We start from the raw sequence: 14,065 nt of genomic DNA, 5'->3' as shown, positions 1-14,065 counted from the left end.
GAGTCTAGAAGCCAGCACTGCCCACCACTCTGCACTCCCGGAGCCTGGTGTGTGGCTCGATGCAGGGCGGGGCCCAGGGAGGAGAACAGGGCATCAGTGGTCTGGAGTCAAGGCCTGCCTGGAAAGTTGGCTCTACCGCCCGCCTACCCGGCAGGAGATGCCCACAGCCCTGCCCCATCGTCCTGTGGGCGTGGAGGCCAAAGGCTTGACCTGCCAGGATCCCCAGCAAGCAGGTGGGCTGAGGGACCCCTTCTTTACTGCTTGATTCTTGGGTATCATGTTCACACCCAGAATTCCCCTTTCTTTTTTCCACTGTGGAATCGCACCCAGGGCAGCTGGTTCTGAATCACTGTTCATTCAAAAGCCACCTATCGGGCCAGGCTCTGCACCAGGGCTGGGCGCCCACCCTCGGGCGGCTCGCTGTCCTCTGGGGAGTCAGGCAGATGTACAAACTAAAACACGGTGACGAATGACGGGGGGTGGGGGGGGTTGGGGAGGAGTCGGCAGGAACCAAACGGGCTGTGGAGCAGGAGCCAGCCCTGCAGCGCAGAATCGAGGGGAGGGGTCTCCCTTGCCCAGAGCAAGGGAAGAGCTCGAGAGCCCGGCAGCTAGAATCTGGTGAGCTGGAGGGAGGGTCGTGGGAGGTGAGCTCAGAGAGGTGTGGAGCCCAGTGGCCCAGAAACGAGCACGGATTGCACTCCTCCTGTGTAGACAGCACCAGAGAGTCTGTGGAGACCCGAAAGAGCCCCCAGGGGCCAGTGATGCCAGTGGACAGGAGGCCCTGTTCTCCGGTGGGCACCTAGGGTGGAAGAGTGACCCTGGAAGCAGCCCTGCCTTCCTCCTTGGGATCCCAGCCCCGTGTCTCCACCCAGGGGGACAAAGTGGACGCCTGTGGGGATGCCCGGGGTCAGGGAGGGGTATTGCCTGGAGGCTGGCCTGCAGCCTGCGCTCTGCTCCTCCTGCCAGGCCACCTCCTCCCCTCCCTTCCTTGTCCATGACTCTGACCTAGAATGTTGGGGACCAAGCACAGGCCCACAGTCCACTGGCCGGGGGAGCCCGGCAAGCTCTGCTGTCTCCCTGGGCCTCGGCCATGATTGGGTCCTCTGTCCCAAGCAACCCTGCCTGGCCCGGCCCTCCTGTGGGCATGTGGCTCTCTGGCCGAACCTGTTTGGAGCCTTTTTCTCAGTGCCTCCTGTCCGCTTCCTCCTCTGGTCCCAGTGGCCCCCTGGAAGTGCTCAGTCAGGGCTCCCTGACCACCAGACCCTGGCCCACCATTGTTTCCCATAATTTTAAGGAAAGTACTGACCACCTGGACAGGCAGGAAATGAAGGAACCCCCTCCCCTCCTCTCACCTAATGCCGCACTACCCAGTAAATGTTTCTGAATGAGTGAACATATGAGTGAATGAATGAATGGCTATAGTGTTACCCACTTGGAAACATGATGGGACCTTCATTCTTCCCCCCAAGTGGACGGAGCCCTGGCTGGGAAGTCTGCCGGGGAAGCCCAATCCAGTGTCCTCACCTGGTCCCCAGCATATGCCACCCCCAGACCCCTCTGTTCTCGGTCCTTCCCAGTAGAACGAATCGTACCTGTGAGGATCCCACTGAGGAGGTATGGGGAGCAGGGCTGCTCAGAGGCCCAAGAGAGATCGGGATATTTTAATTTTTATCTTAAAAATAAAGAAATGCTAAAACTAGGTTTCAAAAATGGTGGTAGATTTTAAATGTTTACATTTAACAAATGAACACTTTTAACACACGTACACAAGTATAACCATGCCATTTACGGGGTAATTACAGTGTTTATAAAAGAAAAACCTTAGTTCGTGGCAGGCTCCAGGCACAGTGTGGTCCAGAAATGGGACACAGGTTCGAAATTGAAAGACAAATGGCTCCTCTGAGACGCGTCCGTCTCGTTGGGAGAGTGGAAAGTGAAACCTTGAGGCCCTCTGGGGGGGTGTGGTCCAGCGCTCGTGCTCCCTGACCCCGTGTGACGGGCCTCAGCAGTTAGAAGGCTCCCCTTCCCCACATGCACAGTGGTGGCCCCAGCCCCGCCAACTACACACCTACACTGGCCTGAGGGCTGCAGCGCGGGGGCTGGGGGAGAGCATGAGGGGCCCGGGTCAGAGACTGCCCAGGCCCCCCAGCCAGCACACGCTACCGCCAGTCCTCTCCTCGGGGGGCCCAAAGGCCGAGCCAAGAGGCAGAAGCTTAGGTTCCGCTTTCTGAACAGTGTTGGAGGACAGAGGTTAGGGACTCTGGGAGCCAGCTGCCCTGGCCTTTACTGCCCTGGGTTAGCTGTGTGTTGGCCGTGGGGCCACTCACTGGGTGCCAGGCTAACAGAATGTCAGCTTCTGCCCTTTACTGTTTTTTGGAAGGAATTGTGCTCAACAGTAAGGAAATGGTGAGATAAAGTGGAAGAAGCCTCTGCTCTACCCCTTACTAGCCTGGCCTCCTTGACAGGTTACATAACTTCCTCTGCACTTGAGTTGCCTACTTGGCAAAAGGGGACAGTCACCCCAGCGTCCCCAGGCTCTTGAGAAGACGGAGTGTAGGCAGGTGTTTGGCCAAATAATATTCCACTGTAAGGAGAGACCACATTTTCCATTCATTGCTTGGTGGGCAATTGGGTTGTTTCCACTTTTTCACTGTTATGAATAGTGCCACGAACATTCGTGTACAAGTTTTTATGTGGACATGGGTTTTCATTTCTCTTGGGTATACACCCAGGAGTGGAATTTCTGGGCCATTTGGCAACTCTATGTTTAACTGTTTGATGAACTGCCAGACTGCTTTCCAAAGTGGTTGCACCACTTTACACTTCCAGTAGCAACGTATGAGGGTTCCAGTTTCTCCAAATCTTCACCAACACTTGTTACTGACTTTTTGATTAAAGCCACCCTAATGGGTGCAAAGTGTTATCTCCTTGTGGTTTTCATTTGCATTCTCCTGATGCCTAATGATGATCAAGTGTCTTTTATGTGCTTCTCAACCAGTTACCTGTCTTTTTTGAGAAATGTCTATTCAGCTTCTTTGCCCATTGTAAAAAAACTGGGTTGTCTTTTTATTATTGAGTTGTCAATGGTCTAGATACAGGTTCCTTATCAGATATGTTTCTCTCACTCTGCGTTGTCTTTCCCTTTTCTTTATAGTGTCCTTTGATGCACAAAAGATTTTTATTTTGATTAAGCCCAATTTATCTATTTTGGTTTTGTTGCTGTGCTTTTGGTTTTTTTAGTTTTTCAAATACACAGAAGTGTCTCTTGATTCTAAAGTGAAAAGGTACGCTCAGAGTAGCCTCACGCCCATTCCACCCACCCCGTAGGTAGCCATTTACTTTAATTTCTGGCTTATCATTCCTGTTTATTTTTGCAAATTTTATGAAGAGTGAGCTTGTTGGGTCAGGAGTTGACACCTCAGCAGTTCTGTGGGCCGTTGCCACGTTTTCACCTGTGGGCCATACCACTTCTGTCCTAGCAGTGCTACAGGAGAGTGCCGTTTCCCACAGCACTTGTGTGGGGTTTTGCCAATCTGAGAGGTGAAAAATGTTCTGCGTAGCTTTTTAAAAAATGTCAACTCTATTAAAGTACAATTTACATATAATAAAACACACGCATGTAAAGTGTATAGTTTGGTGAGTGTGGCAAGTGATCTTTCTGTCACCATAGGTTAGTGTTGCCCTTTCCAGAATTTCATATAAATGGATTTATGTAGACTTGTGTCAGACTCCCATGACTCAGCATAGAGATTCTGAGAGGTATACACATTGCTGTGTGCCTTGGTGGCTGGTTCCTTTGATGGGGAGCAGTGTCCGCTGGATGGATGTCACTGTTTGCCTGTTGATGGACATTCGGATTGAGCCTAGTCCGTGCCTATTAGGACTAAAGCTGCCATGAGCATTCTTGCAGTCTTTTTGCAGACCCGTGTTTGCATTCCTTGGGGTAAACGGGAATGGAGTCACTGGGGCGCATGTGATGTGTATGTGGACTCTGAAGTCGCCAGGCTTTCTCCTCACGGACTGTGCCGTTTCCATTCCGACGAGCAGCAGCTGGTGAGTCCCTGCTGCTCCACATTCTCGCAGACCTTTGGTGTGGCCAGCCACAATTTTTCATTTTGGCCATTCTAGAAGGTGAGGTATGCTCTTAGTGGTTTTTTTTTAATTTAAAATTTGTATTGCAGTATAGTTGATTTACAATGTTGTGTTAGTTTCAGGTATACAGCAAAGTGAATCAGCTATACATATATCCAATCCTTTTTAGATTCTTTTCCCATATAGGTCATTACAGGGTATTGAGTAGAGTTCCCTGTGTTATACCGTAGGTCCTTATTAGTTACCTGTTTTATATATAGTAGTGTGTATATGTCAATCCCAGTCTCCCAATTTATCCCTCCCCGCCATCCTCTGGTAACCGTAAGTTTGTTTTCTACATCCGTGACTCTACATCTGTTTTGTACATGTTTATTTGTACCCTTTTTTTTAGATTCCACATATAAGTGATATATTTATTTTTCTCTGACGGATTTCACTCAGTATGACAATCTCTAGGTCCATCCATGTTGCTGCAGATGGCATTATTTTGTTCTTTTTTATGGCTGAGTAATATTCCATTGTATATAAGTACCACATCTTTTTTTTTTTAATATTTTTTTTCTTTTTTAAATGGTACAGTTACTTTTTATTTTATTTTATTTATTTATTTATTTTTGCTGTGTTGGGTCTTCGTTTCTGTGCAAGGGCTTTCTCTAGTTGTGGCAAGCGGGGGCCACTCTTCATCGCGGTGCACGGGCCTCTCACTATCGCGGCCTCTCTTGTTGCGGAGCGCAGGCTCCAGACGCGCAGGCTCAGTAGTTGTGGCTCACGGGCCTAGTTGCTCCACAGCATGTGGGATCTTCCCAGACCAGGGCTCGAACCCGTGTCCCCTGCATTAGCAGGCAGATTCTCAACCACTGCGCCACCAGGGAAGCCCTGTACCACATCTTTATCCACTCCTCTGCTGATGGACGTGTTGGTTGCTTCCATGTCTTGGCTCCTGTAAACAGTGCTGCAATGAACATTGGGGTGCATGTATCTTTTCGAATTATGCTTTTCTACGGATATATGCCCAGGAGTGAGATTGCTGGATCATACGGTACTTCTATATTTAGTTTTTTAAGGAATCTCTGTACTATTCTCCATAATGGTGTACCAATTTACATTCCTGCCAACAGTGTAGGAGGGTTCCCTTTTCTCCATGCCCTCTCCAGCATTTACTGTTTGTAGATTTTTAAAAACTTATTTATTTTATTTATTTATTGCTGAGTTGGGTCTTCATTGCTGTGTGCGGGCTTTCTCTAGTTGCGGCAAGCGGGGGCTACTATTCCTTGCAGTGTGTGGGTTTCTCATTGCGGTGGCTTCTCTTGTTGCGGAGCACGGGCTCTAAGCTTGTGGGCTTCAGTAGTTGTGGCGTGCAGGCTCTAGAGCGCAGGCTCTAGAGCGCAGGCTAAGTAGTTGTGGCGCATGGGCTTAGTTGCTCCGTGGCATGTGTGATCTTCCCGGGGAGGGCTTGAACCCGTGTCCCCTGCATTGGCAGGCAGATTCTTAACCACCGCGCCACCAGGGAAGCCCTGCTTGTAGATTTTTTTGATAAAGGCCATTCTGACCAGTGTGAGGTGGTATGTCATTGTAGTTTTGATTTGCATTTCTATAATAGTGATATTGAGCATCTTTTCATGTGCTCTTTGGCCATCTCTTTGTGGTTTGGATTTGCATTTCCCTAAAGACTAAGGATGCTGAGCATCTTTTCAGGTTCTTACTAGCATTGTATTTCCTCTTCTGTGAAATATGTGTCCAAACCTTTTGCTCACTTTTAAAAACTCAGGTTATTTGTCTCTTTATCATTGAGCTGGAAGAGTTCTTTGTATATTCTGGATCTGAGTCCTCTATATGTACAGTGTGGCTCTGTCGTTTGCCTTTTCATTTTCATAGTGGTGTCTTTCAGAGACCAGAAATTTTGAATTTTGTGTCCTAAGAAATTTTAGCATTTCTTTTCTTTTAAGTAAGGTTGAACACCTTTTTTTATGTATAAAAGCTATTTGCTTATCTTTTTCTGTAAACTGCCCATGTCTTTGGCCTGTTTGGTTTTTTTTTTTAATCAGTTTATTGGTCTTTTTCTTCTTGATTTTAAGAGCTATTTATATGTTAGGGGGATGAGCCCTTCATGGTGTGTGGTGATATTTTCACCCAGTGTGTCATTTGTCTTTTCAACGTTGCTTACAGTGTTTTTTCCATGCAAAATTCCTCACGTGTGTCTTTACATCATCCACTGTATCTGTTTTTATTGTTTATAGATTTTGGATCATCAGCTCCCCACTCCCAAGTTATAAAGAAATTCACCCACGTGAATTTGCATCCAGTATTTGAATGGTTTCATTTTTTTACACTTACATCTCTGCTCCATTTGGCCTTGATTCTGATATACAGTGAGGCATGGAATCAATTTTATCTTTTTGCAAATGACTCTCCAGTTGTCCCTATGTCGTTTATTTAAAAGCTCATATTTTTCTAATGATTTGAGATCGCATTCCTCAGACCTTTATTATTAAGATACTAAATTTCCATGTGTATTTGGACATTCTGTTCTGTTCTGTTTCTTGACTCATTTGGTTCCACTGGCCCATTTGTCTGTGCTCCTGCTGACACACCCTGTAAATTACAGGCTTTATGACTTGTTTAAACACAGAGTAGGGGAACTGCCTCACTGCTCTTTTCATACTCAAAGGTTTTCTTAGATAAGTCTTGCTTATTTCCTTTTCCACATAAACTTTAAAACCAGCTTGTCTAGCTCCAGGAAAGATACTTGATTTTTTAAAAACTGAGATTGTGTTAAATTTATATGTTTACTTGGGAAAGTTGACATCTTTATTGATGTTGAATTGTCCCGTGCAAAAAACACAGGGTGTATCCCCATTTATCCCAGTTTACTTTCCATACAGTGTTTGTGAGGACTGTTACAGGACTGTTTTGAAGGATTTTCTCCCTAAAGATGTTGTGCATTTCATGTTAGGTTTACTCCCTAGTAATTTATCTTTTTCATTGCTCTTACAATGGGTTCTTCTCTTTCATTATGTTTTCTAACTGGATGTTGTTTGTATACAGGAAGGCTATAATTTTGTGTCATTAATTTCATATCTTGCTATCTTACTGAATACTCGTTATTATCTGTATTCATCTTAGCATTTATTTTCTTGGGTTTTCTAGGTATACTTGCATATCATCTGCAAAAAAAGATCATTTATCTCTTCCTTAGGGTACGGACATTTTTAAAGCTTTGCGTTACCTATTGCCAAATCTCTTCTTTTAAAAAAATACGGTACCAATTTATACTCCTCCTGGAAGTGTTTCACCATGCCCTTGCTAGCACTGAGTGTTAACATTTTTAAAATCTTTGCCAGTTTATTACAACCTTTATTCATTAAGAGGACATGGCCCCGTCTTCCCCAGGTGGTGGGCAGAAGGCTGAGGACCTAGCAGGGAACAGACTAACCTGGGAGTCCACAGTCTACCAGGAGCTGAGGCTTAAGTTTCTCCCCTGCCCCCAACTTTATTGAGGAATGGCTAACAAATTAAAACTATATATTTAGGTTGTACATGTGATTTTTTTAAAGGTATACAATGTGATCATTTAATATGTATATACTTTTGAAATGATGTCCACAGTCAAGTTAATTAACACATCCTTCAGCTCACAGCCCTTTTTTTATTTGTGGTAAGAACACTTAAGATCTACCCTCTTAGCAAATTTAAAAATATACGGTACTATAAACTATAGTCAGTAGGCTATACACTAGGTCCTCAGGATTTATGCTTCTTATAACTGAAAGCTTGTACCCTGTGACCATTTCCCCATCCCCTCCAGGGCCTGGCAACTACTCCCTGGTTCTATGAGTTTGGCTTTTTTAGATTCTACACGTTAAGTGATATCATACAGTATTTGTCGAGGCTGAAGTTTCTGGAGGTTTACACTTAAGACTGCTGCTGCCCTCCTGAGCCCAGCCCACAGCAAAAGGACTGGCTGCCCTAGCAGAGAAACCCCATCTCCGGCCCAGACAACACATTCTGGAAAATCCCCGAGCAGTTCTGTAAAATCCATTGCCTCCCCCCAACCCCCCTTTTGCAGAGTCCCATCATAATCAGCCCTTTGGGTGCCTTACTTGATCCCCTACGCAGCCTGGGCAGTGCCAGGAACAAGGGGAAGAGCCAGGACCCCTCCCCGCTGCCCATGCTCGAGCCAGCTCTCTCCCCGCCCTGCCGTGCGTAGAGGATTCCTCCCCAGAGCTGAGAGCCAATACGATGGATGACAGAATGGATCGAGGCTCCTGCTTTCCCACTGAAGCCCTTCCCAGGGCCTGGCCCCCCAGGGTCCTGTGAAGAGCCCTGGCTACCCACTTGCAGGAGGGCGTTTGCTCACTGACACGGACTCTGCCCGACCCTGGCTGGCGGCCCACCTCCCCGGAGGCTGGGCGGGAGGACAGAGGGGGCCGTGGCCTGCTGGGCTCACCCCCCTCGTCTTGGCCTGGCCCCCTCCTCCAAGCAGCCTGCCCCAGCCCTGAAGCCCAGGCAGCCTTTTTACTCACATAACCCTTTCCCTCTCACCTGTGTTCCCAGCTCTGTACCTTACTTGCTGTGTGATCCTGGGCTAGTTGACTCCCCTTCTCTGAGCCCGTTTGCATCTACACCTCCTCACAGGCTGTTGTGAGGAGTGAAGGAGGGAGCATCTGCGCCAGGTCGGCAGAGCCCGCGTGTGTTTACTGAATGAGAGTGAAAGAATAAATGAATTGTGTCAGAGAGCCCTCTGGTGCCCCTTCCCCCACTCAGATGGTTAGAACTGGAGGTGCGTCAGATGCAGCCTTAGTCGGAAAGGTAACAGCTCCTCCACCACCAGCCCCCATCCCACACAAGGGGGCAGGCCCAGGGGTCTGTGTCAAGCCTTGCTGAGGATGATCTGGGTGGGGAGCCTGGCCCAGAAAAGGGCAGGGCCACCAGGCCACCCTCAGGCTGCTGGGCCCCAGCCCCAGTCTCTCCGCACCATCCCCGCTGCTTCGGGCGTCTGGACCTTGGTGGTCTCATCCCAGTGTCCTTGGACAGCAGGGTGCATGTAAAAGTGAGGGTGTGTGTGAGAGGCACACCCACCACCAGCCCTCGGCCCCAGGCAAGTTGGTCCTCAGGAGAGAGGAAATTTCCTTCTCTGTATTTATTTTCCACATCCCCGACACTGAAAGCCAAGCTGGTGTTGATATTTACCTTGGCTGGGACTCCCCATCTCTCCGGGCCAGCCTCGCGTAAACACGGTGTTCCTTTCCTCGGCTCTGCCAGCATTGAGGTGGCCTTTTGCAACCAATTCTAGGAATTTTGAAAGTCTGTAGGCGTAAGTTCAGGGGCCAGGCGCACAGGGTGCGAGGAGCGCCTGGGGGCTCCATGCTGGACTTGGGCCTTCTCCCGGGGGTTCACGCTGGGGGTGCAGAGACAAAGCTGGGCCTGTGGGGGCCAGCGGGCAGGACCCCCCCTCATTCCTCTCATTCCTCGGGGCCCGTGGTGGCCAGAGGGCTTACTCTGGAGGGCAGCAGTGGTCAGCGCCACAGAAATGGGAGTGAGTGGGGGGCTGGGCGGGGCAGGGACGCTGCGGCAGTGGGAGGGTCCGCACGGCCCGGTCCAAATCCCCGCTCCCCCAGCTCGGCCACCGGGGGCTCATTCACCAGGGAGGCCTTGGGCAAGTGACCGCAGGGCTCTGAGACGTGGTTTCGTTATACAGGAAACGGGGGGTCAGTCCCTTGGTGACAAGGGGGCTGTGAGGCACTGCAGGTGGCAGCCGTGTTCCTTTTGCTGTCGCCACAGCTGCACGGCTTTGAGGCAGCATCACAGGTGGTGCCGGGCGAACGAACGCTCTGAACATGTCCCGTTCTCCACGCAGATCTGGGACATGAGCGACGACGAGACCGTCTGACACGCCCCCCACCCTGGCTGCCGGCCCGCTGAGGGGCTCTCAGTCTCCGGAGCAGGACGCTGCCCCCAGGACCGGTGATTGTGGTGATTGTCCAACCTTTGTGGTCCCCTCATCTCCATACCTTAAGGACTGGGGCCTTCCCTCTGCTGCCCGGGAGCTTCCCCGTTTCTTATGATTCATGGTCCCACCAGTTCTCAGCTAAATAATAACCTTGGCTTCGGCCTTGCCAGTGATCTGGGACTTGGTTCCCTCCACGAGCAGTTCTTTCTTCTTGTCACACGTGTTTGGTAGTCAGGCTCCCGGGATTCTCCTGGCCGTGACCCCCATGGGGTGGAATGAGGAGAGGGAGGAGTTGGCCCAATGCAGAGCAGGCAGGGAAGTGAGAAGTCAGCTCCTTGCCGCAGCCATCGCGGGGGCAGTGCCACAAAGCCCGCAGAGGGGCCCCGGGCACTTGTGAGCGCTGGGGTTCTCGTCAGCTTAGCCTGCAGGCGGGGGAGGCAGGAGAGCTGAGGCACGTGCGGGACAGAAGGGACCGCACTTGTCCCTGTGAACCCAGACCCCCGCTGAGGATGGAGTCTGCTGCCCAGACAGCTCCCCCCACCTGCGGGCCTGTCCTCAGCTGCGGGCTTGGGAGGACACAAGTGTCTGCTGCTTTGTGCTGGTGGCAGGGCCCAGGGACAGATCCTCAAAGCTGCCTGTGTGGGGCCCCTCCTGCCTCTGTACAGGACACCTGAGGCCCAGAGAAGGCTTCAGACCCCACGTGAGAGCCTGCTCTCCTGCCACAAGCAGGGGCAGCTGCGCCTTCCGTCCCAGGCTCCTCCCTGGTGGTGGCCTGGAAGGCCCGACTCTGTGTGGGCTGGAGTCCGTGGTGTGTCTGCCTCAGCCTGTGGCCAGGTGTCCATCAGGGGTGGCGGGAGGGCTCTGCCGTGGGCCCCTTGGGCTGATTTTCCTCCTCCTCCTGGGTGAGCACGTCCGTGCCAGCCTCAGAGCTGGGCATGGAACCCAGGAACCCAGGAGAGGAGCCCTTTCCACTTTTATTTCTGTGGTGTCATCTTTTGTCTTGGGCCTGGAACCAAAGTCAGAATTGAGTCTGAGTCGTACAAGAGTTGGATTTCTGCAAGTAAGTTAGGTAAACAACGTTTCTCCTAGAGAGTTAAAATTACAGCTTTCCAGCCTGTGCGGGGCTTAAATCGGAGGCCACTGTACAGCAGGGCAGGGCTGCTGAGCCTTGCCCCAGCCTCTCTGGGGCTTCAAGCAAAGGTCCCGCCCAGCCTGGCTCTGTCACTGCAGGACCCAAGGATCACACATACAGTCTGTGGTTTAAGAGCACTTTATTATTGTTCTTAAGGCTACTTTTAAGTACAAAAAAAAGATGGCCTGCCAAACCTTTTTTTTTCTTCTTCTTCCAGGAAAAACAGGCCACAGAGAATGGTATATTACAGATTTACAAACATGGAGAGAATGGTCAGAACACACTGCAGATGGCGTGGCTCTGTGAAGAACCTCTCTGTGCCCCCCGAGGCCTGGGAGTGTCCCTTCCCGGTGACCGTTTGGTTTCCTGCCCGAGGCCCCTCCCAGGTGCTGCCTATCCCAGATAGGTCAGCGCACCAGGGACCCGGCCCTCAGTGCCACCGTCCCTCGCAAAGCGATGGCCTCGCTGGTGGACGCGGGCGTGCGAGGAGCCCGTTCTGCACAGAGCCACCGGCAGTGGGGTTGTTTTCCTGGGGCGACGCTCAGTAGCCTGTAGCGATAACAAACTAGTGGGTATTAAGGCAGATGCAGTGTTCTGATAGAATAACTGTGTTCCTGCACTTTTACAGACAAATCTACGACAAAAAAAAGATCAACTTTTTTTTCCAAACAACAAAAAAATATGAATGATTACAATAGGAAAGGGAAAAATTAAATAGCTACATATCATTAACAAATTAATTGTTCTTCAAAAAATACCTACAAATTTCTCTGTACATTCTTTACGCACAGCGTAATGATGGTCTTAAAGTTACCTATATAAAAAAAGTGTTCTCAACGATTTTTCCTACAGAAAATATAGGGGCCTGAATGCAGAAGCCTGGAAGCCCAGTTAAGTGGGAGGGAAACGTGTGCGGGGGGCCAAAAGGGGAGGCTTTCCTCCGCCTTTTCAAATACCTACAGCCACCCTGTGGCCACAAGAGCCCATCCTCCTGCCTGTTCACCAATGCCAACCAGCGAGCCTGTACTTTTCTCATACTGACAACCAGCCTCGAGCTCTGATGAGTCCACGGTGCCTCGCGGGTGAGGTGGTCATGCCCGAGTCACCTGGCCAGGTGACTGCTCAGGCCCTGTGGTGGGCAAGGCTGGAGGGTAGTAGCACAGGGGAGGGGCAGGGGCACAGAAACGTTTACCAGAAAGAAGAGCAGCTGTCGAACATCCACAGCTGGGTCTGTCATGCTTTCTTCTTCACCTAATTTCTAGTTAGTAGCTATTACTATAGCAAACGATAATAAATGCAGTAATAACTGTATAAAGTCAGAGGAATGTATACTGCCTTGGCCCCAGCGTACGAGGAAGCATACAAAACACCATCTCACAGATTGTCAGCAATCTGCTGTTCAGCCACGAGTTCAAAGGGAGCAGTTTCTGCGTCGAGGGGAAGTTGGAAGACACGAGTCCCAACTGCCCTGGGAGCGAGTTAAGAAGCAGACAGGGATGCAAAAAATAACTGATACTGTCAGCCTGCAGCCACAACTCCAGCGTCCCACTCTGCAGCTGACCAGCTGCTCGCCCGCCTGCGTCCAGGGCCTGCCAGGGACCGACTGGCCCCACGCTACTTGGGAGTAACGTGAATATCAAACACAAATCTTAAGAGTACAACTGTACCAGCAGTAAGTATATCTAGGACTGTAACTGACAAAAATAAACGAATTCTGAAAAGCTAGTAAGTATTAAGCTTTCTGTTTACTGTCTATACAATTAATAGAAACCAGCTATTTTTATCCATTAAAACATGCATCACGTTTAAAGCACTACAGAATCCTCCAACTTCAGCTCTATTCTAACAAACTGCAGTGTTTAGAAAAGGTAAAATGCCCGTGATTGGTAGAGTCTGCAGTCCAGTTGCAAGCACCTGAAAATCTAGACAGAGAAAGACCTATAAACCTGCATGAGACTTCCCCTTCCAAAGCAGTTTTGTCTAAATTAATACAACAACAGAAAAACACACCCATGGTCAGAAATGTCACCCTTAAACCCTCCGTTTTCCAGCAGTTTGCCCTCAGAGTACTATCATCTCGCACAAAGTGGTCAGACAGGCAACTTGAGTCCTCCTCCCATAGTGCAAATCAGACACGACAGTTCTGTTCTCTTCAAGTAGACGCACACACACAAGCGCACACACACACGTGGGCTGGAAGCTAAGCCGCACACGCCCCGGTCTCGAGAAGCAAATGAAAAAGCACAAAGCGTCTGGGTCACCAGTGGCCTGGCCTGTGACTAAGAAAGCACAAGCCGTGGAGTCCAGGCCCTGTTGGGCAGCTGACCTGCATTGAGGCTTCTTTGGTAACCAAGGCAGGGACTGGGGGGCGACAGCGGACAGAGGTTCCACACGCAGGTGCTGCTATCACGTCTGAGGGCCCCGGGTACGGATACCAAGAAAGTACAAGAACAAAAATCCCGACGACGTGGTTTTTGCGAATAAACCATCCCTCCCTCCCCCCACCCCCAAGATTTTTTTTTTTCATTTTTCCATTTTTTAAGCACTGACTGTTCGAAGCTCAGGCAAACCATGCAGATGGACGTGGCGTTGGAGGGCGGTGCTCCCTTCAGGAGGCCACAGACGGGGAGTGGCTGTGGCTGACCATGTGGGCAGAGGGGCTGGCGGGCTGGCCCCTGCGAGAGGCCGACTCGGGGCTGCTCGACGCGCCGTCCTTGGCCGCCTTGATCTGGAGCCACGTGTCGCCCAGGGCTTTGGCGAAGTGGTCGTCCACGGAGCCCGTGATGGACACGGAGTTGGGCGCCGGTTCGGGCTCCTTGTAGTTCTTGCCCAGGCTCCTGCGGAAATGCTCCTCCACCACGGGGTCGCAGGTGGTGGCGGCTGCGGGGGCG

General features: G+C 50.4%; 2 protein-coding genes across 8 annotated transcripts in view; one reads left to right on the top strand and one right to left on the bottom strand.

Annotated features, from left to right (window-relative positions):
• Positions 1–10,215, top strand: part of ATG7 (autophagy related 7) — a 325,835-nt gene extending 315,620 nt beyond the window's left edge. For all 5 annotated transcript variants that reach the window (XM_024740183.1, XM_024740184.1, XM_024740182.1 and 2 more), the window contains one exon: positions 9,950–10,215. In XM_024740183.1, the coding sequence (XP_024595951.1) occupies positions 9,950–9,982 (33 nt within the window). In that variant the 3' untranslated portion in view covers positions 9,983–10,215. The remainder of the gene's footprint in view (positions 1–9,949) is intronic.
• A 1,081-nt stretch (positions 10,216–11,296) lies between these two features.
• VGLL4 (vestigial like family member 4) overlaps positions 11,297–14,065 on the bottom strand; it is a 157,002-nt gene continuing 154,233 nt past the window's right edge. For all 3 annotated transcript variants that reach the window (XM_024740188.1, XM_024740187.1, XM_024740189.1), the window contains one exon: positions 11,297–14,054. In XM_024740188.1, the coding sequence (XP_024595956.1) occupies positions 13,783–14,054 (272 nt within the window). In that variant the 3' untranslated portion in view covers positions 11,297–13,782. The remainder of the gene's footprint in view (positions 14,055–14,065) is intronic.

Source organism: Neophocaena asiaeorientalis, unplaced genomic scaffold (assembly GCF_003031525.2).
Source record: "Neophocaena asiaeorientalis asiaeorientalis breed wild unplaced genomic scaffold, Neophocaena_asiaeorientalis_V1.1 scaffold75, whole genome shotgun sequence".
Lineage (NCBI taxonomy): Eukaryota > Metazoa > Chordata > Mammalia > Artiodactyla > Phocoenidae > Neophocaena > Neophocaena asiaeorientalis.
This window is presented reverse-complemented; position numbering and strand designations above follow the sequence as displayed.